At 50.9% G+C, this 26,446-nt stretch overlaps 1 protein-coding gene across 1 annotated transcript in view; it reads right to left on the minus strand.

The window, feature by feature from the left end:
- MCF2 (MCF.2 cell line derived transforming sequence) overlaps window positions 1–26,446 on the minus strand; it is a 52,982-nt gene that overhangs the window by 1,573 nt on the left and 24,963 nt on the right. Inside the window, 25 exon segments of the mRNA XM_030967467.1 lie at window positions 3,294–3,394; window positions 4,807–4,919; window positions 5,169–5,281; window positions 5,354–5,445; window positions 5,834–5,900; window positions 6,425–6,503; window positions 6,766–6,858; window positions 8,548–8,769; window positions 9,496–9,621; window positions 10,581–10,673; window positions 10,996–11,088; window positions 11,385–11,454; window positions 11,551–11,666; window positions 12,274–12,340; window positions 12,567–12,655; window positions 13,252–13,340; window positions 16,821–16,992; window positions 17,212–17,403; window positions 19,426–19,617; window positions 21,453–21,572; window positions 21,931–22,045; window positions 22,498–22,577; window positions 22,579–22,623; window positions 25,366–25,515; window positions 26,156–26,272. Of these exon segments, the coding sequence (XP_030823327.1) occupies window positions 3,294–3,394; window positions 4,807–4,919; window positions 5,169–5,281; window positions 5,354–5,445; window positions 5,834–5,900; window positions 6,425–6,503; window positions 6,766–6,858; window positions 8,548–8,769; window positions 9,496–9,621; window positions 10,581–10,673; window positions 10,996–11,088; window positions 11,385–11,454; window positions 11,551–11,666; window positions 12,274–12,340; window positions 12,567–12,655; window positions 13,252–13,340; window positions 16,821–16,992; window positions 17,212–17,403; window positions 19,426–19,617; window positions 21,453–21,572; window positions 21,931–22,045; window positions 22,498–22,577; window positions 22,579–22,623; window positions 25,366–25,515; window positions 26,156–26,272 (2,806 nt within the window).

Raw genomic sequence — 26,446 nt, forward strand, 5'->3', positions numbered from 1 at the left:
CTGTCCTGGGACACAGGACAATCCCAGTGCCCCATGCAACAGGGACACAGGACAATCCCAGTGCCCCGTCCAACAGGGACATAGGACAATCCCAGTGCCCCATCCAACAGGGACACAGGACAATCCCAGTGCCCTGTCCTGGGACACAGGACAATCCCAGTGCCCTGCCCAGCAGGGACACAGGACATGCAAGCTCAGTCCTTCCTCAGTGCCTTCCGCCACAAAGCACTGGCATTGGGGGAAACTTCTGCTCAGCTTTATGGCATGGAGAGCAGGCACAGGGGATCCCCCTGAGGCGTGGGGGAGAGGATTTGGCAAACAGGATGTTAAATAAATGAGGAGAGGGTCTGGCATGTGGAACAGGAGCCTGTGCCCACCTTAAATCACCAGAATGTCTTGGGCAGGAAAAGAGTTCAAAGGGAACCTGGTTCCTGGTGCTGCAGTGCAGCTGAGAGGTGAGACCCTCCTCCTCACTGGCACAGACCTGCCAGTGCTGCCCACTGTGACCCTGGCACTCTGCACACCCAGGGACATGCAGAAATGCTTTGTCTGCTGCTCCAGTGCAGAAGGGAGCTGGGATTGTAATGCTGGAGCCCCAACCTTCCCTGAAATGAGGAGATAATCTTGCATCTCTGTGTTAATTCATGGAAAAGCCAAGCCAGTTAACGAGGCAATGCCTGACCACCTGCAAGGCAGCTGAAACCAACACATGGGCGAGCCTCAGCAGCAGTTACATTCTGAGTATTGCTCTTTCTGAGCACAGTTCTCTCCAAATATTTTTCATTTTGACTCTGCATGTTACCACCCGCAATACAAAACTGCTCCTTCATCATGCACATTAAAAAATCCACCACAGGTTTGCACAGCAGAGAGAATAAATCTGTCTGGAAGAAAGCAGCAAGGACTAATCTCAGAACTTACAGCTGGAGGCACACCAGAAGGAAAACTCATTTCCAAAATGCTCTCCAAGCCAGCCACCTTCCTCCCAGAGAACTCATGGCTCATATCCAGGCCAAGATTTACAAGAGGACCATGGATTTGCAAAGCTGGGAAGTGAAGCATTGACCAAATACCCCTCTGCTAACTTAAAATGCACAGCAAAGAGTTCCCTGGAAATCATGATGATCTGCAGTGGCTCAATGCTGGAATAATTAGCAGGAGGGGAGAGAACAGCCTGTGGGCATGCAGGTATCAGCCATCCTGTGGTGGGCCACAGGATAAATCCAAGGAGAAATGTGAAGGTAAGGGAACCATTTATTCTATTCAGCTAAAGGCTTTGCCCTGAAAAAAATCCCAAACCCCAGATTTGTGTGAATTCTGCTGTGAAATTCTGTGACTGGACACAGAGTTTTAATTAGAGGAACCTAGAGCTGAGCAGTAAGACAGGCACTGCCCCCACAAATGCCAGAAGTGCCTCTCCCCAGCACTGAAGTGACTCCAGCACTCCCCAGGCTCCCGGGGGTCCCACGGTGTTAATCAAGTCTACATTGCTGACATGCAAAGCAGCATCTCAGCACAGGCAGCTCAGGAGGGATCTGAGGCTGCTCCTGCCCCTGCCTGGCTCCACCAGCCTGCCTGCCTGCCTGATCTCCCTCTGCTGACTGGCGCAAGAGCTCCATCTCCTGAAGCAGCAGCAAAGAGCCCAGCCCAGCCCAGAGCCAGCTGCAGGGTGAAGGGACCAGCCCAGGGTGAAGGCAATTGCTGAGTGCAGAAGAACGGCATTAAAATCAATTTTCAGAGTGCAAGTTGCTTATGGCTGTAAGGACACAGTGCTGAAAAGCTCTAGGAATAGCTCTAGGAAACAGGAGGAGAACATCCTACATCATCCCCCAGTATTTCCTGGAGTGTGTAAGGTTAGAATCGTGCCTTGGGACTGCAGGCACCATCAGAAACAGCAAACAGAACAGTTACCTTCACAGGGAAAACAGAGCCCCAGTGCTCTCAGAGCCTGGGACACGGCTCTGGAGCACCTGGGCAGGGGTGTGGGACTCACAGGAGGCATTTTCTGTGGTTTCACCCCGTGCAATTCCCCTCAATTTGTACTCAGCAACTTTGTAAACCAGTCCAGGGCTGACAGTCTCTAGGTTTTTGGGGACATGACCACTGACAATGCAAACCAGGATTCAAAGTTTCCCAGCACCTTTTCTTGAGATGCATTCTCAGCTGGAAAACCCTTCTGCACAGGACCTGGCGAGATGGGGCAGCTATACATGGAGAGAAGATCAAGGGAGCCATAACTGCAGGGTGCCAGCAAACTCTGAACAGTGGTTAGCAAACCACCCCTTACAGAAAATCAGCAAACCTTCAACCTGAGAGATATGACTGCCCTGCAACAAAGGGAATAAAAAATACCTTCCTGTAGAGGAAGGATTTCACTGAAAAACACCAAAAAACCATCAAGAGCTGACTGGAATTCTGAGCCTTTCAGATGGCTTCCTTCACCTTCATCAAAAAAACAGATTCTGACAGAAAGAAGTATTTAAGAGAAATGTCCTTGCAAGATTTGCTTCATACAGTTATAGCTAGTAATTTTATTTTTTTTAATGGACTAAGTCTGTGTGGGCTTCCTGAGCTGTTCCATCTGCAGCCCTGGGGTCCCATTTGCAGAGGACAGCATGGTGATGAGGCAACACATGGAGCAGTGACATGGCAAGGGCAACAGGCTGCTCTTAAGGCATTTTCTTGTGTCATCTCTTATGCTTCCCTGTCTATTGCTATGTACAGTTACAGCTAGAAAATGAGAACTCTGGGTTTGGAGACTCCAAGCCTTTGGCTGAAACCTGTTTATAATGAACTTTCTCTAAGGGTGCATTAACCAGCAGGCAGCAGTGAGGGCAGGAGAGAGGCAGCAGGGAGGAAGTATTGCCTTAGAGTGCTGGGGTCAGGCCACGATGTCTTTAGCAGCAGCAGGAGGAGATTTGGCTTAGGTACCTCCTGCTCCCACAGGAGGGTGTGAGCTACAGCAGGGAGCAGGAAAACAGTCCTGGAATCCCTGGTCAGACTCCATCTCTTCTCCCCGGTCTTCTACCCAGTGCTCTTGCAATGAGATCTACGTTTTTAAATGCTTGGTTTTAATTTACTCGTGCCTAAAGTCTCAGAAACGTCTTAAACAAACAAACAAACCAAAAAGCTTAATTTACTACTTTTGCAGGCTTTTTGGAATAGCTGCTTGCTTTCCTATTATTCCAGCAGAGGCATAAGCAGCCAGATTTAGTAGATCAAGTGTAATGCAAATGGCTTAAAAGACCTGGCTTGAGCTATGGGATATTTCTGCTAGGCGTGCTATCAAATACCTGCAACTTTGGCATTCCGAAACCTGCAGTCCCCGACTACAATCTGCAGACTGTGCACAGGGATCCAGCCTTCTTTCCTTCTGTTGAGGTTCTTCACCAACCTTGGGATGACAGCAGCATTAGGAACAGAAGCCAGCCCACCCAAAGCAGTTTGGTGAGGCACGCTCTGCACAGCTGGAGTGCAAGCAGCAGTTTGCTCCAACCAGGGAAGCATTTTAACAGGACCTGGCCATGTGCTTAAAGCATTCTTCCCACCTCAATTTAGGAACCTAATTAAAAAGCTTACACCTCTGTAGACAATGGAGAAGAACAGGACTCCCTCTCAGGTCCTCCTGCCCGAGACCTCCAGAGATGCCAGCTCAGGGAAACTGGCTACTGAAGGAGTCAAGGACAATTATTTTTCTCACTCCTCTGCCATTTAGACTGGTAGGATGATTTTAGTCAGGGTACTGTAAGTGAATTCAAGCCAAGATTTAGGCAGCTGGAAATACTCATCCTCGTAAGTGACAACCCTCTGTCTCACTCATGCAGTGAAACTTGTGCTAACAGAAAGCCTGGAGTGAGAAATCTCTGACTGGCACTGGCTGGAGCCTCAAGGAGAGGTGAACTTCAGCAAACCTGAGATGCTTTGCATCTGCTTTGGCTAAAAACAAACTGAATTTTCCAAAATGCAGATCCTTGCAGATCCCTTGCAATTGAAATATTCTGTTTTATCCTGTTCTGACTTCCCTTGAAGTGCAGGGGCTGTAGCTCTCAGCCAGGAATCCTGCACAGGGCATTGACATCTGTGCATCCTGCACAAATCTGACCCAGGTTCCTGCCAACATCACCCTTCCCACACCCCAAACAGGACTTTGGCACACTGGGCTCCCTCTGCTGAGAGCCTGGGCTGGCTGAGAGGTGCTCACAATCACCCTGTAAAGGGAAGAGCCAGAAGCTTCAGCCAAATTGCTGTAAGATCTGTCTCAGGAGGGGCAGGCTGCCCCCAGACAAGGATGGTCCAGCCTGCCCAGGGGGGTTCCCAGGGGATGCTCCCAGCCCTGAGGTGTTCCCTTGTGAGCCTTTACAGCTTTACACACAACAGAAACAGTCTGCAGCATCCCCCAGCGTAGGGAACACTCCTACAGCTGTCTGAGGGAGGCAAACACCCTGCAGCCACTCACTGGGGCTGTCAATAACCCCAGAGGGACACAGCCTGCAGCTGAGCCGGGATGGACAGAGGGAAGAACCATCTGAAGTGGGGACAGCGTGGCAAGAGGGGTGTGAAGGTGTTGGGAAAACCCAGCTGAGGCAGAGACCCTCAGGGGGAGGCCAGGGGAGTCCTGACTCGTTTCCCCAGGCTGTGCCAGTGGGGATGGATCCAGTCTTGGCAGGAGAATGAATTCTCCAGCTTTCTGCAATGGCCTACGGCTCAGCCAGGAGCTGCATGAGTGTATCACCAGGCAAGTGACATTTGAAGGGACTGCCCTGCAGGCTCTTCAGAGATAAGGCAAAGTAATCCTGAAATACCTACCACTGTCCCTCACCATCTTCATGCAAGAGCTGAATTTCATCCCCATTTTTCACCAGCAGGTCCTCTGATCCTCTCCTCTTGCAGTCTGCAAGGGCTTTGTATTTTCCTGGAGACTGTGGTAGAGAGAAAAGCTTGCATTATTTAGCTGCATTGTGTATCACGCAGCTGTGAGTCTGACTGCTGCAGGGAACGTGGCAGAGCCCTACCAGCTACCTGAATCAGAATTATTCAAGAAACTCTGTCTGAGACATCTTCTCATTGTCCACACTGAGATGTGGAATTTCTGAGCGACATGGCCAAGACACAAGTATTATCAGTGAGGAGAACAGGCAGAGTGAGCCCCAGGATGTCCCATCACCTACCAGCTGGGTGCCCTCCTCCTCCTCGGTGTCCGAGCAGTTGGACAGCTCCTGCTGGCCCGTCCACTCCTCCAGCCCCTCGCAGATCTCCAGGGATTGGGACATTCCTGGCCAGCCTGCAACACACCGGGGCTCAGCCTGGGCCAGCAGCCCCAGAGAGGCCCCAAGGGGGGGAAAAGGGGCCCTACCTCTGTGGGGTTTGCTCTGGGGGGACAGCAGCACCGGGCTGGTGCGCTCCGAGTCGTTCTCCTCCGAGCTGATGGAGGCTCTCTGCTGCTTCCTGAGGGGGGCAAGAGAACAGAATCAGCCCCAGCTTTACTTCCCCAGTGAGCACCAACCCCACGAGGGTTTGTCAAACGGGGGCAGAAATAATCCTGGTACCCCTCAGTGTATGTTTGACCTCTCAGTGGACATTTCTGTGAAGATTAAGCACTTAGTGCCCAGTTCCCAATCTTTTTGGGAGGGGAAGGAAGCTGCCGCAGTGCCTCTGCCCTGAATGAGAGCCCTGTCTCTGCTCTGCTCCATCTGCAGAGGGGCTGCAGCTCAGCTGAGCTGCCAGGCTCAAGGGCGTCCCTGCAGACCCTGTCCCCAGGCCACGGGCACCCAAAGGGGAGCAGCAGCACACCCCTGCTGGGAGGGCACCCAGCCCAGCCCGGCATGGCACTCACCTGTCCCCCAGCTGGGAGGAGAGTGGGAGCTGCTCCGAGCACGAGCCAGGCTGCTGCTTCTCCCCTGCTGCGAGGGCAAACACAGCTTCAATCCAGTTCTCTACTGCAGCTGTCACACTTGAAGCATTGCTTTAAAAATGAGACCTGCTGTACAGCCCTAGTGGCTTCTGTTCAGAGGTAAACAGACCTATGGGCTCTTGCAAAGCACAGAGTTAATTATGATTATGGGATTGGCATGTTAGCACAAACCCAACACTGAGCATGCTCCTGAGGACCATGAGATGCTTCAAATTAGGCATCTGGTTTGTATCTTATTGAATTAAACCTAGGATAACAAATGTGAAATAATGCCCAAGGTAATGACAACCAAAAAAATGTACTTCTGTGATTCATTTTCACATGAGCACCCAGTTTTTACTGCTCTAAGGTGAGTTATTTCCCTGCAATCTAAGGCCTCACTCCAGCATTTTGTTACCAAGCTTCTAAAAATTAATTCTCCAGAAAGAATTAGTGGACTTGAAGATCAGCAGTGTGCCAATAGGAAAGCTTCTGCTGCAGAATGAAAGCCACAGAGAAATTGAGCAAATGTACCTTTTATAAGCTCTTGCTGCTTGAACAAAATTTTTCTTATTTCATTCAACCATGCCATCTTCAGATCTACTGTTTGGGCCTGGAAGAAGAGAAAATTGTCTGAATTTTGAATTAAGAGTCATCCATTATAATGTAGGAATAAAACCTTACTTTTCTATGCTGTAATTATCTGAAATCCCCTTTTTCCCCTAAGCTACTACTAAATTTTAAACAGTCTTGATCTTTTACAATTGATGATTCCCGTTAGATCCAGGCAAGGCACAGTGGCAGTTGTAGAGCTATCACTACAAGCAGGAAGATCAATGAGACATTTTCTTCTCACAGATTCTGAAGGGACAAACCTGCACCACATACACCTCCTCTCTCCCACTGTACCAGATCTCAAATTTCCGATGGTCTCCTTTCACATTCTCCGTTATCCCAACTGCATTCATCTGCAAATCCAAACAAACAGAAAATTAAACACAGCACAAAGCCCCCTCTTCCCCAGGAATGCAGACTTTGGCAGCAAGTGAAACCTGTCTGCACTGAATTTAACATGTTGCATCAATTTCAATTGACGTAGCAACTGGAAGTCATTATCTGTCGCATTCCTCCTGACTTTCTATCAGCTGCATTTTGGATGAGCTTTCCACAACAAATCAATGGACCTTTGGGAACTTCAATTGGGAACCAGTGGAACCAAGTGAAGCATCATCTCAGCTGCCTCTTTCTGCACAGAATGTCTCAGATTTGGCACATGAAAATTCGTAAATACCTGACATGTTATAATACATGTTATTTATCCACACAGATTATTTCTTTCCAAAAGCAGGGTTAATTTTTGGGATGCCCCGAGTCTGGCTTGCAGCTGAATGCTGCTTTATTCATCATCCCCATCCACTCCTGACAGTTTGGATGAAACACCAAAGGCCCAAATCCTTCAGGACTGCACAGTGTGACCCACCTGAACCAAGCTCAAACCATGATTAGAGACACAAAACTCTTCAGCAACAGGAGAGCTCTGCCCTCCCTCCTGAGCAGGCCATGAAGCTGAAACCTGCTGTAATACCTGAGAGCACAGGAACCATCCTCTCCCTCAAAGCAGGGTTTGCTGGCAATTATTCACTGATTAAGGGATGGCCAGAAATAGCTCCAGTATCCCACTTGCATGTTTTGGAACAGATGCAATAATAAAGGTATCATCTATCATAAATTATGCACACAGACTGGATCAGACAAATCCACTATAAACACAAACAAACCCTTAGAAATAACAGCTGTTCACCAGAGCTGTTCCTCCCTGACAATGTGTGCGTGCCCAGGTCTGAAAGCCCTGGATGATTTACAGCACAGGTGCCATGGACAAATGTTCTGTTCCAACTGTTTCATGGTGCTGCCCCTTTGCAGTGGCATGAGCAGCCCCAGGGAGCAGGAACCAAGCTGCTCCTGACAGCACAGAAACACTGGGGCTGGAGCAGACCCCGAGACCATCGCGTCCAACCACGAACCCAGCACTGCCAAGGCCACGCTGCCCCTGTCCCCAAGTGCCACATCCACAGGGCTTTAAATCCCTCCAGGGATGGGACCCCCTGCCCTGGGCAGCTGTGCCAGGGCTGCCCACTCCTCGCAGCCAAGCTGAACCCCCCTGGCACAGCTTGAGGCCATTTCCCCTTTAGAAAGCTGGATGAGGCTCCATTTTGATTTTATAAAAACTTAAAATTGATGAAAGCTGTGGGAAGGGCAGCCAAGAGAGCCTCATCCAGCCACTGCAATTCCCAGATCTGTGCACCTTATTTACCTTGGCAATTTATAGAGGCTCCTACAAAACTGCCCAGGCATCAAGACATTAGAAATTTCAGATGATCTACTATGATGATGCCCAGAACAAGTGCCAGGAAGAGACAGATTTAAGGTCTGTTCATCCAGGTTAGTGGATTTTAAATTCCATTTCCTCCCCCTGGCCAGGATTTACTGTCAGCTGTTGGATCACTGCACATGCCTGTGGGGCACCACAGCCCTCAGCAGCAGGAACCAAAGCCCATGTCAGAGATAAACCCCCTGGCTCTGCAGAATTACTGCTCTGCAGTATCCATGGCTGTGTAAAACACCCTAAGGTTCATAACAAAAATAAAACCCCTTACTTTCAGAAAGTGCTTAAAGCTGTAAGATGAGGTTTTGTCATATCCATCTCCGTGCTCCTCTCTCTTCTTGCAGAAGACCAAGGCTTTCTCATACAGGAACAGGTGCCTCTGCATGGGCTTGAACCTGGCCAGATCCTTCATCTTTGTGGGCCCTTTTCGGTGTCCTGCCCAAACACTGAAAGATCCCTGCATCAATACTTTCCCCAGTTCGCTCAGGTCACCCTGGGGAGAGCATGACAGACAAGAAGGAATGAAAAAGAGGTGAATTAAAACGTGAGGGGAGTCTCCAAACAATGCCAGGACACAGGGCCAGCTCTGCTCCAAGGCACGTCCCTCTAAGAACAGTTCTTCCTGGGAGGACCAGGGGACCTTTGGGATGATGGCCTGGAGCCAGGGGAGCACAGCTCTCATGCAGGGCTGCAGCCAGCCTAGGAGGGCAGGAACTGGAAGAACTAAAAGGAACAGAAAACCATCCAGGTCCTAGGGAAGAGCATGCCAAGGGCTCTGGCTGCTTTAGTGCGACAGGGAAGTGAGATTTGAGCCTGAACTGAGGTACCAGGAGATGGAACTCTCCAGGAGGCCAGGCCTGGGATCAGCAGCTTCCCTGAAACCCCAGGAAATACAACCACTCCAATGGGAAAGGTTCAAACTCAGCCTGAGAGTCGTTTGTTAAATGCTGAATGGGAAATGCTACAGAAACAGCCCAGGAGAGTTATCAGGTCAGCCGTGAGAACACAGAGGGGCACGCTGGAAATACTCTAGAAAACCACAAGGTGGCAAAGTGTGGGCACCGAGCAGCTCAGGATATCCCAAACCCCTGAAATCAGATGGAGATTGTCACCTGTGATTGTCCCTGATCCCATCCCCCTGCACAGGTTCTGTTCTGGGCCACACTCTGCACACCCCCCATGCCCTGTGCCAGGGCTCTCAGGGCCCAGGGCTACTCACATCATAGCCTGTGATTGAAATCTGATGCATGGAGTCATTGACTGACTTCAGCAAATCCAGCATTGCAACCAGAGCTTCTTGAAGTTCCTGAACTCCATCACAGCTCGTGCTGTACTTTAGCAGCTCCTGAAAATAGAAATGGGAGAGCACATGTTTGCACTTGAACAAAACAGATTTTTAACCTTGCCCAAAGTTTCCAATGCCCAGAAGTGACCTACACTGAGTTTCTTTTTTCATGTCCCTGGAAAAAGGGCTCTCTCTGAAGCACAGTCAGTGTGAGGTGTGGACAGGCCAGTGAGGGACGGCCTATTTTTAATGTTTCCTTAAGGATGGAGTCAGCACAGAGCAGCACCACACTCTGATCCCTTTGTGCTGTGTTTTCCTGCCTGGTAAGATATGGCAAATGAGGCTGGGGCTGTTCATTAGTGCCAACGTGCCCTCCAAGGAGCTCGCAGCAGATCACTGTCTTCAGACTGGCAGGCACAAGGAACAGAATTTATAAAACCCAGAGCCTTCAGGTCAGTAAATGGAGGACAGAATTTTACCACTGAGATAAAATTGATTTTATTTCAGATCTCCTGTGCCTACCTACGGCTGCATTATATACTCATTGGATACTCATTCAAGAGGCTGGAAGGAGGTTCAGAAGCTACTACCCAAGTGTAACTCCTGTCTTACACAGTGAGAATAACTGCACTGCCCTGCCTCAGATGGGGGACACAAGAATAAATACATTAAAGATCACAGGTGCTATCAACACCCAAGGAGAAGAGATGCAACAATTTGTTCATCCATCAGAGTCTCATGGTCATCTCTGGCTCGGTTTTCTTACAAGTGCTTCTGTAGTTCTGCATCTCTGAACAGTTTCAAAGAGTCTTCCTCTCCTTAAAAATGGCCTGTTACAAGCACCTGTTCCCTTTTCAGGTATGTGAGCATTCATCTGCACTGAAAGGCACCTCAGGAGAGGCCCAGATAAGCAATATGTCATCCAAAGCTTGGTGCTGATTTACAGGTCACCTCTAACTGAAAAACAGAACGAATGTAATCTCTCTGCTGATGGCCTTGGGAAGCAGAACCTGGCACACCTTCAGCAGGAGCTGGTACTTGGTCAGGCGCTGCACGGGCTTGAGCAGGTAGGAGTCCAGCCCCAGCTTGTGCTCCAACTTCCTTTGGCATTCCTGCAACACAGAAGCCAGACCAAGTCAGTTTTGCACCATCAGTAAGTAGATATTCCAACAGCACAGCTGTGGCGTTTGAGGACTTCAAAGGTTTCATGTTCAGGTGTTGAATGGTACCCACAGCTAAAGAAATATTATCATTACATGCAAATTAACAGTGAGTGGATCTGCCCTGTACTCCTGGGGTATAAAAAACACCAGCATCTCCTTTAGTGAGCATTTTGTGTGCACTCTGCACACACCACCAAGCAAAGGGCAGCACTGTGGGCTGTGAGGAGGCTGTCAGGACAGGGCAGGCCCCAGGTGGGTGGCAGCAGCTCACCTGGAAGAAGGAGCTCTCGGAGCACTGTCTCCACAGGGACTCGGAGCGGGGCTTGTTCTGGCAGTACTTCTCATACATCTGGAAATCCTCCCTCTGCAAGGCAAGCCACGGGGCAGGTCAGCCTCAGGGACCAATCCTGCCAGCCAGCAGCTCCGGCCAGCACCCAGACCGGGTGTGCTTGCACCTCTGCTGCCAGCTTTAGCGTCTGCAAGTGACAGTCTGGGGGGAAAACGCACAGCTGGGGTCACAGCTGGGGCTCTGCCATCTCTGCTGGCCCTGAGGGCCAGGAGCCTCTCAGCCCACCAACATAGCTGAGGTGCTGCAGAGTGTGGCAGCCAGGAGAAAGCCTGGCCTTGGAGTCTGCTTTAAAGTGACAAGGATTCACCCACCCTGTCCAGGAAACAGCATCCCACTCTCTCGGGTGCTCCCAGGCAGCTCTCCAGGCTGTGCAGGAAAATCCTGCAAGAGACGGGAGAAGGCACAAGAACCAGCAGTGAGCAGGGTGGGTATTCCAGCAGGGATCAGCCTGGGGGAGGGAGGAGAGCAGCCCCATACTTGTTGTGGAAGTCGTAGATCTCGGGCATGTTTCCAAAGAGAACATCCTTCCTGTTCCTCAGCACGGGGGGCAGCAGGATCAGCATGGCTGGGTTATCCATCTCTGCTCTGTAGCCCTGCCAGTGGAAAAGGGCTCACTCTCAGCTGCCATCTCCCCAGAGGCAGGTGAAAAGGGAACATGAACACACTTCCAATATGATCTCCCTGTTTCTAAGTGCAATAGCCCTTTTATTCCCTGTTTTGGCCATCAGCAAGAGTTATTTTCGAATAAAGTAGTAATGTCTAAAATGACAGCATGAGAAATCATTGTCTGCTTTCTAAAGCAATGTGCTTCATACAGTCACGATTTCACAGTATTGAGACAGGATTCTCCAAGGATAAAACACAAGCTGCTTCCTTTTGTCTCCTAAAGGTAAAGGAAATTAGGGAACAGTCAAGACAAACAGCTTTTTGTATATTTTACAGGCACTGCTGAGGCTAATTACCAGTGCTTTTGTGTGCAAACAGAAGGGTTCTCCTTCACTGCAGATGAAAAGCTCATCCTGACACCAACTGTTCCTGCAGATGCCTCCAACAAAGAAAACCTAAGGAGCAAACTTGAGCATTTATGACTGGACTGGGACCTGGCAGTCTGGTGAAGCCTGTGCTCAGTCTGACAGTGGCAGGTGCCCTTTTGTACAAGTGACCAGGGAACAGCAATGGGAGCCTGCAGAGGCCACTCACCATCAGAACAGTGAACAGCTCCTCCACATACACTCTCTCTGTTTCTATGAGCTCATTTATCACGTGGCTAAAATGAAAAAATAAATACAAGTGCATTATTTTATGTCTGTAAAAATAGACACAGGTGATCAGTGCAGTTCAAGGAGCCCAAACCATTGTGTGATCCCATTAATAAGCAAGAGGTAAAAGCACAGGAGATGACACCTGGGTCAGGCTGCAGGAACACAGGGATGGGGCATGGACTGGGCAGGAACAAACATCCTTTAGGTGGTGTGAAGGGGGCGAGTGCTCACCCTTTCAGCACATCCAAGCTGTCCTCACTGTCTGAAATGAAGTACTGCAAGGAATTCCTCTTCTCCTGGTAGTCATGCATCACCTCGATCTGGGGGGGAAAGGGGAAAAAAAAAGGGGAAAAGGGGAAAAAGGGGGGAAAAGGAATGCACTGGGCAGAGCTCAGAGCTGCAGCAGGGCCTGCAGGGGCAGCAGGAGCCCAGCCCTGCTGCAGCTCCCTGGGGAAGGTGATTTTCCTTGTAAGAACCCCTGGACAGCAAACCTCAGAAGGGAATAACATGTAATGGGGAGCCAAAAGTTCCCAGAAATTACTCTGCTACATGAATCTGAAATACTGGTAACGTAACTCATTAGTGAGGAGGCAGAGAAGAGTTCCCACAGGGGAAATATCTGTGCATGAGGATATTTCCTAATACACCCCTCTGTAATGTGAGAAATAACTTCAGGGAACAACACACGGGAAATAGGTGCCCAGACATTGTAAAATCAGTCAAGCCAGAGCTCAGGTGTTGGACTAACCCAACTAAATCTCATGCATACATGAGGGTTTGGGTTACCTTGAGTTTTTTAAAAGGCAAAAGAAAAAAGAAAATAAAGAGAGCATCTCCAAATCCAAAGTGCACTCAATCTTTAGAGCAGTTTCCCTTTTTCCATTAAACTAACTCAGATTCCATGAATAATTTTTACCTTGCGAGAACTTGGAGTTTTTCTTGAAGTTTTCTTCCCAGGGAGAGAGAGATCAAATGAAAATTTCAAACTGGAATTAAAATCTACACCTTGGATAAAAAAAAAAGCAGAATTACATAATGTACATCTATGGTGAAGGGGATTCTTCAGACAGAAACGAGTAAGTCAGGAAGGAAAAGGGGATACACTTTAAGAATAAATAATTAGTTAGCTAGTGCTAATAGCAAACCGACAAAATAAAGGGTATTTATCTCAAACAATGCTGATTCCACATAGCACAGCCCATGGTCGTAAAGTACAAATATTGAGGAAAAACAAAATGCTCACTAAGGGAACACAGAAATCAAAACCTAGCAAAGTCTCTGGAGCCTGAGCATATGATAACAGCAAAACCAATAAAAGCAAATAAACTACAAAAAAGAACACCCCCTGCTAGGACACTGTTTGAAAGTTCTTTTATGAATGTAGGGCAAGATGCTCAGCTGTAGTAAACTGTTTGTCCATCTTCCACAAATTTATTGATATTGTCAGTAAATAATTACAAGTTGCAATTGAGCTACAGAGGTAAACTGGAAGCTCAAAATAAAGCATCAGTCTCTTTGGTGAGCTGTGTGACATCATTCAAATACTTTGTGAGGGAATGTGGAGATGCTGGAGGGGCTCTGAGTGCAGGCTGGTGTGGGGAGCCCAGGGGCAGCTGGGAGGTGAGCACAGCCTGGCTCAGGTGAGCACAGCCTGCCTCAGGTGAGCACAGCCTGGCCTTGCAGGTGAGCAGAGCCCGGCCTCAGGTGAGCACAGCCCGGTGGCCTTGCTCCAGGTGAGCACAGCCTGGCCTTGCAGGTGAGCACAGCCTGGCTCAGGTGAGCACAGCCTGGCCTTGCAGGTGAGCACAGCCTGGCTCAGGTGAGCAGAGCCTGGCTCAAGTGAGCACAGCCTGGCCTTGCAGGGAAGCGCAGGGTCGTGCAGGTGAGCACAGCCTGGCTCAGGTGAGCACAGCCTGGCTCAGGTGAGCACAGCCTGGCTCAGGTGAGCACAGCCTGGCCTCAGGTGAGCACAGCCTGGCCTTGCAGGTGAGCACAGCCTGGCCTTGCAGGTGAGCACAGCCTGGCTCAAGTGAGCACAGCCTGCCTCAGGTGAGCACAGCCTGGCCTTGCAGGTGAGCACAGCCTGGCTCAGGTGAGCAGAGCCTGGCTCAGGTGAGCAGAGCCTGCCTCAGGTGAGCAGAGCCTGCCTCAGGTGAGCAGAGCCTGCCTCAGGTGAGCACAGCCTGGCTCAGGTGAGCACAGCCTGCCTCAGGTGAGCACAGCCTGCCTCAGGTGAGCACAGCCTGCCCTTGCAGGTGAGCACAGCCTGGCTCAGGTGAGCAGAGCCTGGCTCAAGTGAGCACAGCCTGCCCTTGCAGGTGAGCACAGCCTGCCCTTGCAGGTGAGCACAGCCTGGCTCAGGTGAGCACAGCCTGGCTCAGGTGAGCACAGCCTGGCCTGCAGGTGAGCACAGCCTGGCCTTGCAGGTGAGCACAGCCTGGCTCAGGTGAGCAGAGCCTGGCTCAAGTGAGCACAGCCTGGCTCAAGTGAGCACAGCCTGGCTCAGGTGAGCACAGCCTGCCCTTGCAGGTGTCACCAGGGAGCCCTGCCTGCTGCACACAGACCCGAGGTGTGCAGGGGTGGGGCCCACCACACCTGGGAGCACCCAAAAGAGGCGAGGACTTGCCAGAGGTCCTGCTCAGAGTCTGCCCTGGCAGGAAGGGCACATGGATTTGGGATGGGACATGGGCACCAGCTCCTCCTGCAAGAGGGGCTCTGCTCCAGCACTGCCACAGCCTGCACTGCCACTTCTGCACATCCCACTACACCTGAGGGCTCAGGTGGGATAGATTTACCCTTCTCCCCTCCCCACCCCAAAAGAAATGGTTTCACAATTAGAACCACATTTCTCAGACAGGCTTCAAACGCAGGGCAAAGATAAAAGAGGAAGCATCTGTCCTCAGACAGAGACAGAGGGGGGAATGGGGCATAGAAACATAAGGAAGACAGGAACAGAGGACAAAATGATGTGCTCAGAGCGGGTTTGGTTTGCAGCCCCACCACAAAACGCCATCCATGTCAAAGCAGTGCCAGCAGAGCTCAGTGTGTGCCTCTGACACTGCCCGCCAGGCCAGCAGCCCTGCAGCAATTTGATGTTTGCTATCAAACAGCCTCCATTAAAAGCTCTCTTGTCATGATCTCTCCAAGGAGGAGCCTTTTGTCTTTGCCACACTTGATCACTGCTCCAGGAGCAGGACTAATGCAGCACACCTGTGCTTTGCAGGTGACTGAGTGCCTCTGCCAGAAGCACCTGTCCCACAAAGGCATGGAAATGTCCAGCTGAGTGATGGTGCTCTCACAACAGCCACAGAGCTGGCCACCCACTTACCCTGTTCTTTAGGGCAATAATTTGTCTTTGACCGTTTCCTCTTTCTAGAAAACTGTGCTAGGTAAAATGGGCAATGCTCTAGGTTTGCAGACAGAGCTTTGACTGATTGAGGAAAGTGCTTCAGAAGGTGATGTGCTTTGGAGAGGGTGGCATCAGCCTGGGAACAGGAAATCTGGGATTTATTCGCTGCACTGGCCTGCATCTTGAGGAGCTTAATTTCCCTCATTGCATCCAGCTTCACTCCCACCCCTCCACTTGGCTATTTCCATTTCTCATTCAATTTCTTGTTCCCTGAACTGAAGCTGCTTTTGCTGCTGTATGACACCTGCTACAACTCACCATAATCAGTATTTGTTAATTCATCATAAAAACCTTCTGTTAAAACACAAATGTTTAATTGCTTTTATGTAGTCAGATCACTGAATTTAATATTCTGACATAATTTAGCAAGTCCCTGGTTGAAAATACATGGAGGCTACTTTAGAATCTCTTTCAATTCTGCCTGATACACTCAGGGCTGCCAAGGATGAAAGTTTTAATGTTATCATTTAAAGCTAACATATTGCCACATCCCATTACCAAAACCAAGGCAGAACATTCAGTGACCTCAGTTCAATGAGAATTTGTAACTTTATGGGCATTAATTATTCCACAATTGGGATTTAGGGAAGACACCCTGAAGGAATCAAAAGGAGTTAAGCATCCAGCTCATTTCTGTTCATGAGATTTGAGCTCCTCATTTCTCCAAGCTCCTCTGCAAACATCAGTCTAACGTGATGTCAGTTCCAGCTCAAGACAGCCACAGAGAACAGGCAAGCTAATAAATTGATAAACCTTGCCCTTTTTCCCTGTAGTATTAACTCACCAGTTTCCAGCCCAGCAAGATGCCAGTAGCTGGAGGTGTGCACTACTTACAGCTCTTCTTTCACTGAGTGGGAAGTGGAAATAAATAACAAGGAACCAACTTCATCCTTCACACAGGTATGGGAGCACAAACACTGGGAAGTTCATAAATCACCTGATATGTATTCAACACTCTCAATAACTCTATCTCTGCCAGCAAGGTTTAGTTAGCCTCTCAAAACCATCCTAAGCCTTTCTCTTCCTGCCTCACAGCAAAGTTACCAGCTGAAAGTCGTAAGTGCAGGATGTTTTACCGTGCTTAGGAGAGAACAGGGGTGACTTGGCCCGGGGTGGGGTCTCTGGCCGAGGAGCCACGAGCTGCACGGGCCGCACGTGCTTGTCCAGCAGCCTCCTGAAGCAGCACTGCCTGCTCTCAAACATGCTGCGCACGCTGTCCAGCTTCCCCTGCACCGCCTGCAGCTGGCCCTGCAGAGAGCCAGGAGAGACAGAGTCAGCATCAGCTCACCCTGACCTGGTACAGGGCTGCCAGGGTGCCACAGTCAGCACCAGCTCACCCTGACCCAGAGCAGAGAGCCAGGAGAGCCACAGCCAGCACCAGCTCACCCCGAGCTGGCACAGGGCTGCCACGGTGCCAGCACTGCCACACGCCCCAGCCCTGCTCCTCGCTCCTGGGGAACTGCTTACCTTCAGCTCAGGTGTCAAAACCGACTCAAAATCGGCCTGCAGGGCTTGGGGATCATAGTTCAAGTAGGATGAAGAGCTTTCAAGAAATCTTTCTATGTCCTGGAGTGCTTTCTGGGCGCCTTCTTTAGACTGGCACTTGTCCATCTGCTGGTTGGCGAGCAGGTAGGCACCTTCATCACAGCACTGCAGGGCCTGGGGACAGCACAGGGAGTGAGACCCTCCAGTACCCCACTGGCACGAGGCTCTCATGAGAACATCACTGAGTGGCTCTGGGTGCAGCCAGCAGCACTCCCAGAGAGCTCAGCACTTGCTGGGGCTCCATCAGAAAGCACAAAGGTTTTTTCTGTGAGGTGACTGCAGCCCTCAGCAGACCCAGCCAAGCTGTAGCTGGCTAAAATCAGGGCTGCACCTGCCATGGGGGTACTGGTGCACAGCTGACCCCAGGGATAAGCAGGTGTTCATCTCCCCAGCTGGGAGAGCTGAAGTGGGCACTTCGGAGCCTACAGGTGGCTCAGTGCACCCTGAACTGGCAGGCTTGGCCTGATTTCTAAACTTGTTGTGTGTGGCTCTGGCACTCACACACTCAGTGTGTGACACTGAACTGGGGCATGGCGCTTGTGCACTGGCACTCACACACTCAGGGTGTACTGGCTGTGTGTGACACTGGCACTCACACACTGAGCTGTGTGTGACACTGGCACTCACACACTCAGGGGTGTGTGACACTGGCACTCACACACTCAGGGCTGTGTGTGACACTGGCACTCACACACTCAGGGGTGTGTGACACTGGCACTCACACACTCAGGTGAGTGTGACACTGGCACTGTGTGTGACACTGGCACTCACACACTCAGGGCTGTGTGTGACACTGGCACTCACACACTCAGCTGTGTGTGACACTGGCACTCACACACTCAGGGCTGTGTGTGACACTGGCACTCACACACTCAGGGCTGTGTGTGACACTGGCACTCACACACTCAGGTGAGTGTGACACTGGCACTCACACACTGAGCTGTGTGTGACACTGGCACTCACACACTCAGGGCTGTGTGTGACACTGGCACTCACACACTCAGGTGTGTGACACTGGCACTCACACACTCAGGGCTGTGTGTGACACTGGCACTCACACACTGAGCTGTGTGTGACACTGGCACTCCCCACCCGTGTGTGTGACACTGGCACTCACACACTCGGGCTGTGTGTGACACTCACTGGCACTCACACACTGAGCTGTGTGTGACACTGGCACTCACACACTCAGGGCTGTGTGTGACACTGGCACTCACACACTGAGCTGTGTGTGACACTGGCACTCACACACTCAGGTGAGTGTGACACTGGCACTCACACACTCAGGGGTGCACAGGGCTGAGAGGATGCTCCAGCCAAGAACAACAGATAATTTCCAGTGCTGTGAACAGGACAGGAGACATGGAGAGCAGGACCATGCTGTGCTCCAAACCAGACCCCAGGCAGCAGCCAGGCCTGCAGGGAGCCCAGGAGAGGCCCCTGCCCTGCAGCTGAGAGGCTGCCAGGGAACTGTGTCCCACAGACCAGCACAGGGCTGAAGTGGAGCACACAGAGAGGAAAAAGGAGCTCCCCAGTTCCCAAAACAGGGAAATGGAAAACAGGGTCAAAATCCACTGTTTCTCTTAATTGGCCTCAAGCACATTACAGCCGTGTGCCTTCTGGCCTAATTAGTCTGAATTTCCCTAAATGAATATTTGATGCTGATTAAGATATCAAAGAGCGTTGGAGCCACATGACTCCACTTCCATGCTAGCACACAGCAGCTGTGCCTATCTACCAATCTGTCACCTCATTTCACACTCAGCCATGTTCATTCTTAATAAACCCCTCAGAAAAAGGGGCAGGAGTTATGTGAGAGCATCACCTCTGTCACACTGGGCAGGAAAACCCCAAAGTCAATGAAGACATGGATGTAGCATGAAAGCACCACCAAGAACAGCAGCTGAGCTTGGTGCTCTGTGGAGATGCCCACTCTTTCTGCTGCCCTCACAGCAGCAGGAGGTGCCTGTTTGCTGACTCCCCAGCCAAGGGGCTCCTCCAGCCTCCGGGGAACACCTCCCTACCATTAACTGTGAATAAAAGCTGCAATTCCAGATGTGTCCAGCCAAGAAGAGAGGCTAGCCCCATGGAGAGGCTGACCAACCATCTCCTCGGAGCCCTGTGTCTGAACTGTACCTGCTGGAGGCGGGTGTGCAGCTCCAAGGTCCTCTGCAGGCGCAGCTGCTTCCGCTTGCCGTGCTCAGCCAGGAGGTCGCAGTGGTGCCGCAGCTCGTTGCACTGCTGGCAGATCAGGTTCAGGGCGTAGTGGTGGTTGGCTGCCAGCTGGTGCCCGTGCAGGATCACCACCTGAGCCTTCCCTATCAGCTCCTGCAGGAAGGGGAGAGCCCAGGTTGGCACGCAGAAATGGTGCCCAAGCGCCCACGCACCAGCGTGCCCTCCCAGCTCACCGGGGCTCAGCCAGGTAGGAGTGAGCTCTTTGCTGATGGAGTGACAAAATTATCCTTTGTCCCCTTAAAAGGAAATAAGCCCAGAAGTTTCTGTCCTCTGTTTAGTGAAAAGACACCTCATAGGACCTGAGGGACTTCACCTCAAACTTAAGGATGGCCAATTGGACAGAAGGCCAAAAAGTCCCCCCATGGCAATTAAGTAGGAAAAGAAGAGAACCAAGAAATGAGTGGCTTTTGTGAGATGTTTTACCAGGAGCAAGGACCTCTTGCACCTGGCTCGGTATTTCTGTTTGTTATTTTACCTTTTATTAAACCTTTTTGTTTCCAACACTGCCACAGAAGCCATCCTGCTGATTTTTATGCCTCCAAGGGTAGCTGAGCTATCTTGGGTGTGTTATAGACCTCCCAGAGCTTGTTAGACCTGGCTCAAAGTTACTGTAACACAGCCACTCTTGGGGATGGCTGCCATTAGGGGTAGCCAGCGGGGGTGGCTTGCACAGCATAAAATGGTACCCACCAGGTGGGGAGAAAAACCTTTCCATCCATACAGAGGATGAAGCAGAAAACAGCATTTCACCAAAGCAGCAAGGCTGTGAGCACCTGCTGGCAGAGCACCACTGCCCCTCCAGGAGCCACAGCCTGAGTAAACTGCAGCTGATTCCAGTTCAGGCCCACCATGCTCCCAAGCATCCCAGCTCTCATCAAAGGGAACTGCAGTAGTTAAGGTTTATCTTGATGCCAAGAACACAGGAGCTTTTCTGCACACCTCAGTCAGTGTACTGGTTCTGGTTTCTCCAGGGCTGGGAGGAACTGGGAAGGCTTTCCACTGGGATGGCTTTGCTGCTGCTCCCTGCCTGCCTGGCTTTTTGATCCTCCTCCCTCTCTCACAAACATTTCTTCCAAATGGCCAGCAAGCCTCTGACCTCTCTTTGGAACTCTTCTGTGCCCAGATCCCTCAGGATTTCTCTGCTGACCCTGGCCCAGGTGCCCAGCACATCCCCTTGCAAAGGTCACAGCCTTAGCTGGGCTCCTGTGAATCATTTCTCTTCACTCTTCTTTCCCCTGCATCCCTTGGCCTTCACCCATGTGTTATGTTCAAGTCACAGACATGGCAGGATACAACTTTTTTGCAACTCCATGTGCCTGGTAACAAGTTTCTGCCTCTTAGCATAGCTAAAGCACTTAAAATACAAATAATTCTTCTTCCAGCTCATTAAATCCCACGCCTCCCCCACGTTCAGACATTTATCTGTTCCGGATTTTCACGGCGGCTCAGCAATTTATTTTAACTCTGATAATTAAACAGCCTGTTTCTGGCTTTCAGAGTGATCACAGCCTTGCTGCTCAGAGCAGAGACATGAAATCAATTCTTTCGTGCAGCACTCACCAACAAATTACAGAGCCAGGTGATTTCACAAAGACCTACCACAAATACAGAGCATGGCTCCTGTGTTTCATGGGTGCTGCTTCTGTGCAAGGCCATCTCACCTGAGCCATGTTATCATCTCACCTGAGCCATGTTATCATCTCACCTGAGCCAGGCTACCTCACCTGAGCCAGGCCACCTCACCTGAGCCATATTATCTCACCTGAGCCATATTATCATCTCACCTGAGCCATGTTATCATCTCACCTGAGCCAGGCTACCTCACCTGAGCCAGGCCACCTCACCTGAGCCATATTATCTCACCTGAGCCATGTTATCATCTCACCTGAGCCATATTATCTCACCTGAGCCATGCTATGTTATCTCACCTGAGCCAGGCCATCCAAGTGCTCCAGCTCCTTGAGCCTCTGCTTCACCTGGGGGACGCTGTCGCCGGTGTCGGGCAGCTCCGCCTGCTGCCCCATTAAAAATTCAATGGCACTCTTGACCTGGGCACAGAGAAGAAAATTGCTGCAAAAGGATACAAAGCACAGGCAGGAAAGCAGTCTGAGCCCAAAATTAATCACACTTGAGCTAAGATTGCTAAATCCAATAACACAGCTAGTGTCCAAGAACTAATTTCTAAATTCCAAGATGCTTCCATCAGCAGAACGCACATGACTGCAGGGCAGTGGTACCTAAATTAGCTCTCAGGAAGGAAGCACAGCCGTCTCCCCAGCTGGCCAGCCCTGCCACAGCCAAGGAACAGCAGCATAAATTAAACACTCTCAAAAGAAAAGCATAAAAACTTCTCTCCACCAGATCTCCACCTCTCCCTTCTGCCAATGGAAGCACGTCTGATCCTACCTCTTGAAAACTTTGCTCAAACTTCCAGAGTTGTAAATATTGTTCCATTTTTAACTGGTGCTTTTCCCAGAAGCCATCAAAAGCAGTCTCCATCTCACGCAGCTGACCAAGCAACCTTGGGCACAGAAAAAGGACAAGATTGGGACAATTTGCAAACAGGGGACAAGCAGAGATGGACAAGACCTAGAGATCACTTACACAGGGACCCAAGGTCTCAGAAGAAGTCAACAGACATGTACATGTGGCTTGAGATGATCTCAGAGAGAGATTTAATGAAATCAGCGCTGCAGAGCAGTGTGATCACACATCTGTGTGAGGCAGTTGTTGCTGTCTGCATTTATCTGGGTAAATCCTGGGGGCCTGGCAGGGAGAGCCCTGCATCTGCTCCTCATGACAGTGGGGACAAAGATCAGAGCAAGTCAGTCATGAGAGAAGCCACCAGCAATCTGATGGAGCAAAATTCTGCTATCTCTGTCTTTGATAGGTGACCTAAAGAACACATCCACACCTCAACAATTTGAGTGTTTCCACTGAAAGCCAGGGGATTTAGGAACCCAGTGCACTCACCGATTCACCGTCTCCCAGTCCCCAGGCCTCTCCTGCTGCTGCTCCTGACTGCATTCCCCTGAGTCTGGCTCTTCAAAATCTGCTCAAAAGCAACTTTCCCTCTTTTGTGACTGCCGTGATTTCTTCCTGTATAACACAAAACATTTCTCATTCAGGCTGCTTATTGTGAGGTAAGGATAAGGCATTTTGTGTTTCTCCTGCCTTAGTTTCCCTGTGTGAAACCAGCAGCAATACCCAACAGACCAAAGCACTCCCAGCAGACGTTTCAGTCCTCTACACATGGAATTGACCCCTGGAGCTGCACGAGGCTGAGCCATGGAAGGGCCACCAGGCTGGGTGGGAAGTGCCACACATGAATACAGCAGGCCACAGAATGACTCAGGAGGCCAGCACGGCCCCAGCTCTCTCCTGGTGAGCAGTGGGGCTGGTGTGACACACCTGCCCACAAGCTCATGTCTTCAAGCAAGATCTTCCACAGCTTGAAGGCTCTGCTTCTCCACCAAGGTCAGGAGAGGAGGTTGTAAGAGCAGCATCCCATGGGGGAACAAAGCCAGGACTGAGCCCACACAGCAGCACTCAGTACAGCCTCTACACACGAAGCCAACACTCCCAATACAACCTCTTTTAGGGGAAATTTAAACCCTTGGGGTCCTCACCAGCACCAGCTGAGGTGCTCTGTGCTGGCTGGGCTCAGCCCCAAAGCAAACATGTGCACTGAGTCAACTATTTTAAAAGAGGCCAAAGGCAGAGATGAGGAGGGAGAAAACACATGTGGCTGATGAGCTGTGGCAGAGGCCCTGAAGGAGTGACCTGTGTCTGGTTCCATTGCAGAGCCAGGTCCTGGAGGGGTGAGAGCCCTCCCAGGAGATGGCCAGGTTTCTACTGCAAGAGAAACAATGGCAAAACCTCTTCAGGGAGAGGATTCAGAAAGCCCAGACTTGGTTCAGTGTCTGCCTGCCCCAGAGAGCTCACAGAGCCCAAACACAGCATCAGCCCCAGGAGCAGGCACAGCTGCAGGAACCTCCCCTCTCCCAGAGTGCAGGGCCAGCCCTGTCCCTGAAACACCCTGAGGATGGACACAAGGCAAAACCCATCTCCTGACAGTGCCCAGGCAGGAGACTCAGCAGAGAAATGGCGCAGCATGTTTTACACTGCAGGGGCTGTCATTTATCCTCTTACCCCTCACTCTGCAGAGAGCCACGCTCCTCCTTGGATTCAAACCCTGTCATTATCCATAAAGCAAAGTGGCCTGACTGTCAAACAGGTGGTGACTTGACTTTTCTGTTCAGTATATCAATGGGGTTAATTTCTTAGTTACGCTGTTTAATTAATTTCTGTCATTTTTTCATTGTGCTTGATGCCGGTTTCTGCTCAGCATCACAGCTACATAAATTATTCCAATTTATTAAATATTTGAATTCAGGAATCAACTGTACCAGTCCTGGGGCTGTCATGAGAGAGACAAGGATCCCATGTCTTGCTGTCACCACAATCTGCGCACAGTTTCTCATCTGCTTTTGTGTTTCATGGTCTTAGAAGGAACGAAAGAAAAAAGCCAACAGACCTCACTTCAGACAAAAGCCAATGAGTGGTTTTGATATCTGAAATTAATAGATGAGGAATTAAAAGCAACAGATGGCTTGTACTGAGTGCTGCTGTGCTTTCTACGCAAATGAAAACACGTGATGCTTTTATTTCTCCATAAAGTGGGCGCTGCTGGCTGGTTTTACACTGACCCACCCTGTGGAGCTGGTATCTGCCCCTGCACTGTGACCACTGTCCTGAGCACAAAGCTGGAGCCACTGAGTCATGTTCCAATAGATGTAGCTGCTATTTCATATTACTCTCTTCATTTCCAAAGAGATGGAGGCCCATTGACAGTACCTATAATGATACTTTCTAAACATGCACACATGCATTTATGCCTACACACAGCACAACTTGGATGACATTTTCAGTATTTCTTAGAGGCAGCTTTCTGGGAACTCGCTGTCACATGAATGACAAATGATTATAAATTAGAATAGATACAATTCTTTGACTCAGGTAAATGAGACCTGTCACAAAGCAAAGGAGCTCATTCTTCAGCCTCACAGAACATACCGTGAGCTGGCAGTGCCCCTGTCTGGGCCTACCTTGAGGTGGCGGTACCTGTGACTGGCAGTGCCCCTGTCTGAGCCATACCTTGAGCTGGCAGTAGCTGTGACTGGCAGTACCCCTGTCTGGGCCATACCTGTGACTGGCAGTACCTATGACCGGCAGTACCCTGTCTGAGCCATACCTTGAGCTGGCAGTGCCCCTGTCTGAGCCATACCTTGAGCTGGCAGTACCTGTGACTGGCAGTACCCTGTCTGAGCCATACCTTGACTGGCAGTACCTGTGACTGGCAGTACCCTGTCTGAGCCATACCTTGACTGGCAGTACCTATGACCGGCAGTACCCTGTCTGAGCCATACCTTGAGCTGGCAGTGCCCCTGTCTGAGCCATACCTTGAGCTGGCAGTACCTGTGACTGGCAGTACCCTGTCTGAGCCATACCTTGACTGGCAGTACCTGTGACTGGCAGTACCCTGTCTGAGCCATACCTTGAGCTGGCGGTGCCCCTGTCTGAGCCATACCTTGACTGGCAGTGCCCTGGGCCATACCTTGAGCTGGCAGTACCCCTGTCTGAGCCATACCTTGAGCTGGCAGTGCCCCTGTCTGAGCCATACCTTGACTGGCAGTGCCCTGGGCCATACCTTGAGCTGGCAGTACCCCTGTCTGAGCCATACCTTGAGCTGGCAGTGCCCCTGTCTGAGCCATACCTTGAGCTGGCAGTACCCCTGTCTGGGCCATACCTGTGACTGGCAGTACCCTGTCTGAGCCATACCTTGAGCTGGCGGTACCTCTCGGTGCGCACGGCCAGCAGGCGCTCGATGCAGAACATGTCCTCGGGCAGCTCCGCCTCCGCCAGCTCCGTGCCGAAGCACTGCAACATCTGGGCAATGTCCTTCACAGTCAGGGCAAAGCTCTCTATGGCCTGCAGGGACACAGCGAGTGCCATCAGCCCGGGGATCACCGCGGTGCTGCAGCTCCTCCAAGAGCCAGGGCTGGGCTGGGCCAGGGCAGCCCAACAGCTCTGAGAGATGGCTGGGATGTCCAGGCACACAGACAGAACATCCCACTGGGAACCCAACCTGCCACCACCTGGGACACAGCATCCCAGGAAAATGAGTGTACAGGAAGCACAAAAACACACAGCAAGGCACAACTCCTGACTCCTGGCAATATGAAAGTTCTTGCAAAGGGAAAGAAACAAACCTAACTGGAAATTCTCTGCACTTGGTCAGTATGCAGTAGGCAGTGTCATTACCCCGCTTCCAAACACAGTTCTGATATTAATCACATTAAGCAACCATTATTAACAAAAAAGCCTATTTGGTGTCTCCCATTAAGGGAATTCTAATAAAGATTTAAAAAGACAGATCTTTTGGGAGCAGTTTCAATGGGAGCCTGAGGGAGCCAATCCTCCTGCAAACCCATCAAAGCCTAACACCCCTTGGCTCCTTTGATCTAGGAGGTGCAGTGGCTCTGGGGGCTCCTTTCAGCCCCCCAGTGCTCAGTGCCTGACTGCAGACCTTGCCCAGGGAGCCCCAGCTGGCTGTGGCAGCCCCACTCACCGTCCTGAAGATGACCCACTCGCTGTGGCAGTACTCCAGGGTGCCCCCCAGCTCGGGGGTCAGCTGCTGCTCCTCGATGTACGTCAGCAGGTCACTGACCGAGCTCAGCATCACCACCTGCACACACACAGGGCCTGGGTCACCCCTGGGTCACCCTCCTGCCCCACACTGACCCCATCACTGACCCACACTGACTGAGCTCAGCATCACCACCTGCACACACACACACAGGCCCTGTGTCACCTCTGTGTCACCCTCCTGCCCCACACCTGTCCCCTGATGCACCTCAAA

The sequence above is a fragment of the Camarhynchus parvulus genome, chromosome 4A, assembly GCF_901933205.1.
Source record: "Camarhynchus parvulus chromosome 4A, STF_HiC, whole genome shotgun sequence".
NCBI lineage: Eukaryota > Metazoa > Chordata > Aves > Passeriformes > Thraupidae > Camarhynchus > Camarhynchus parvulus.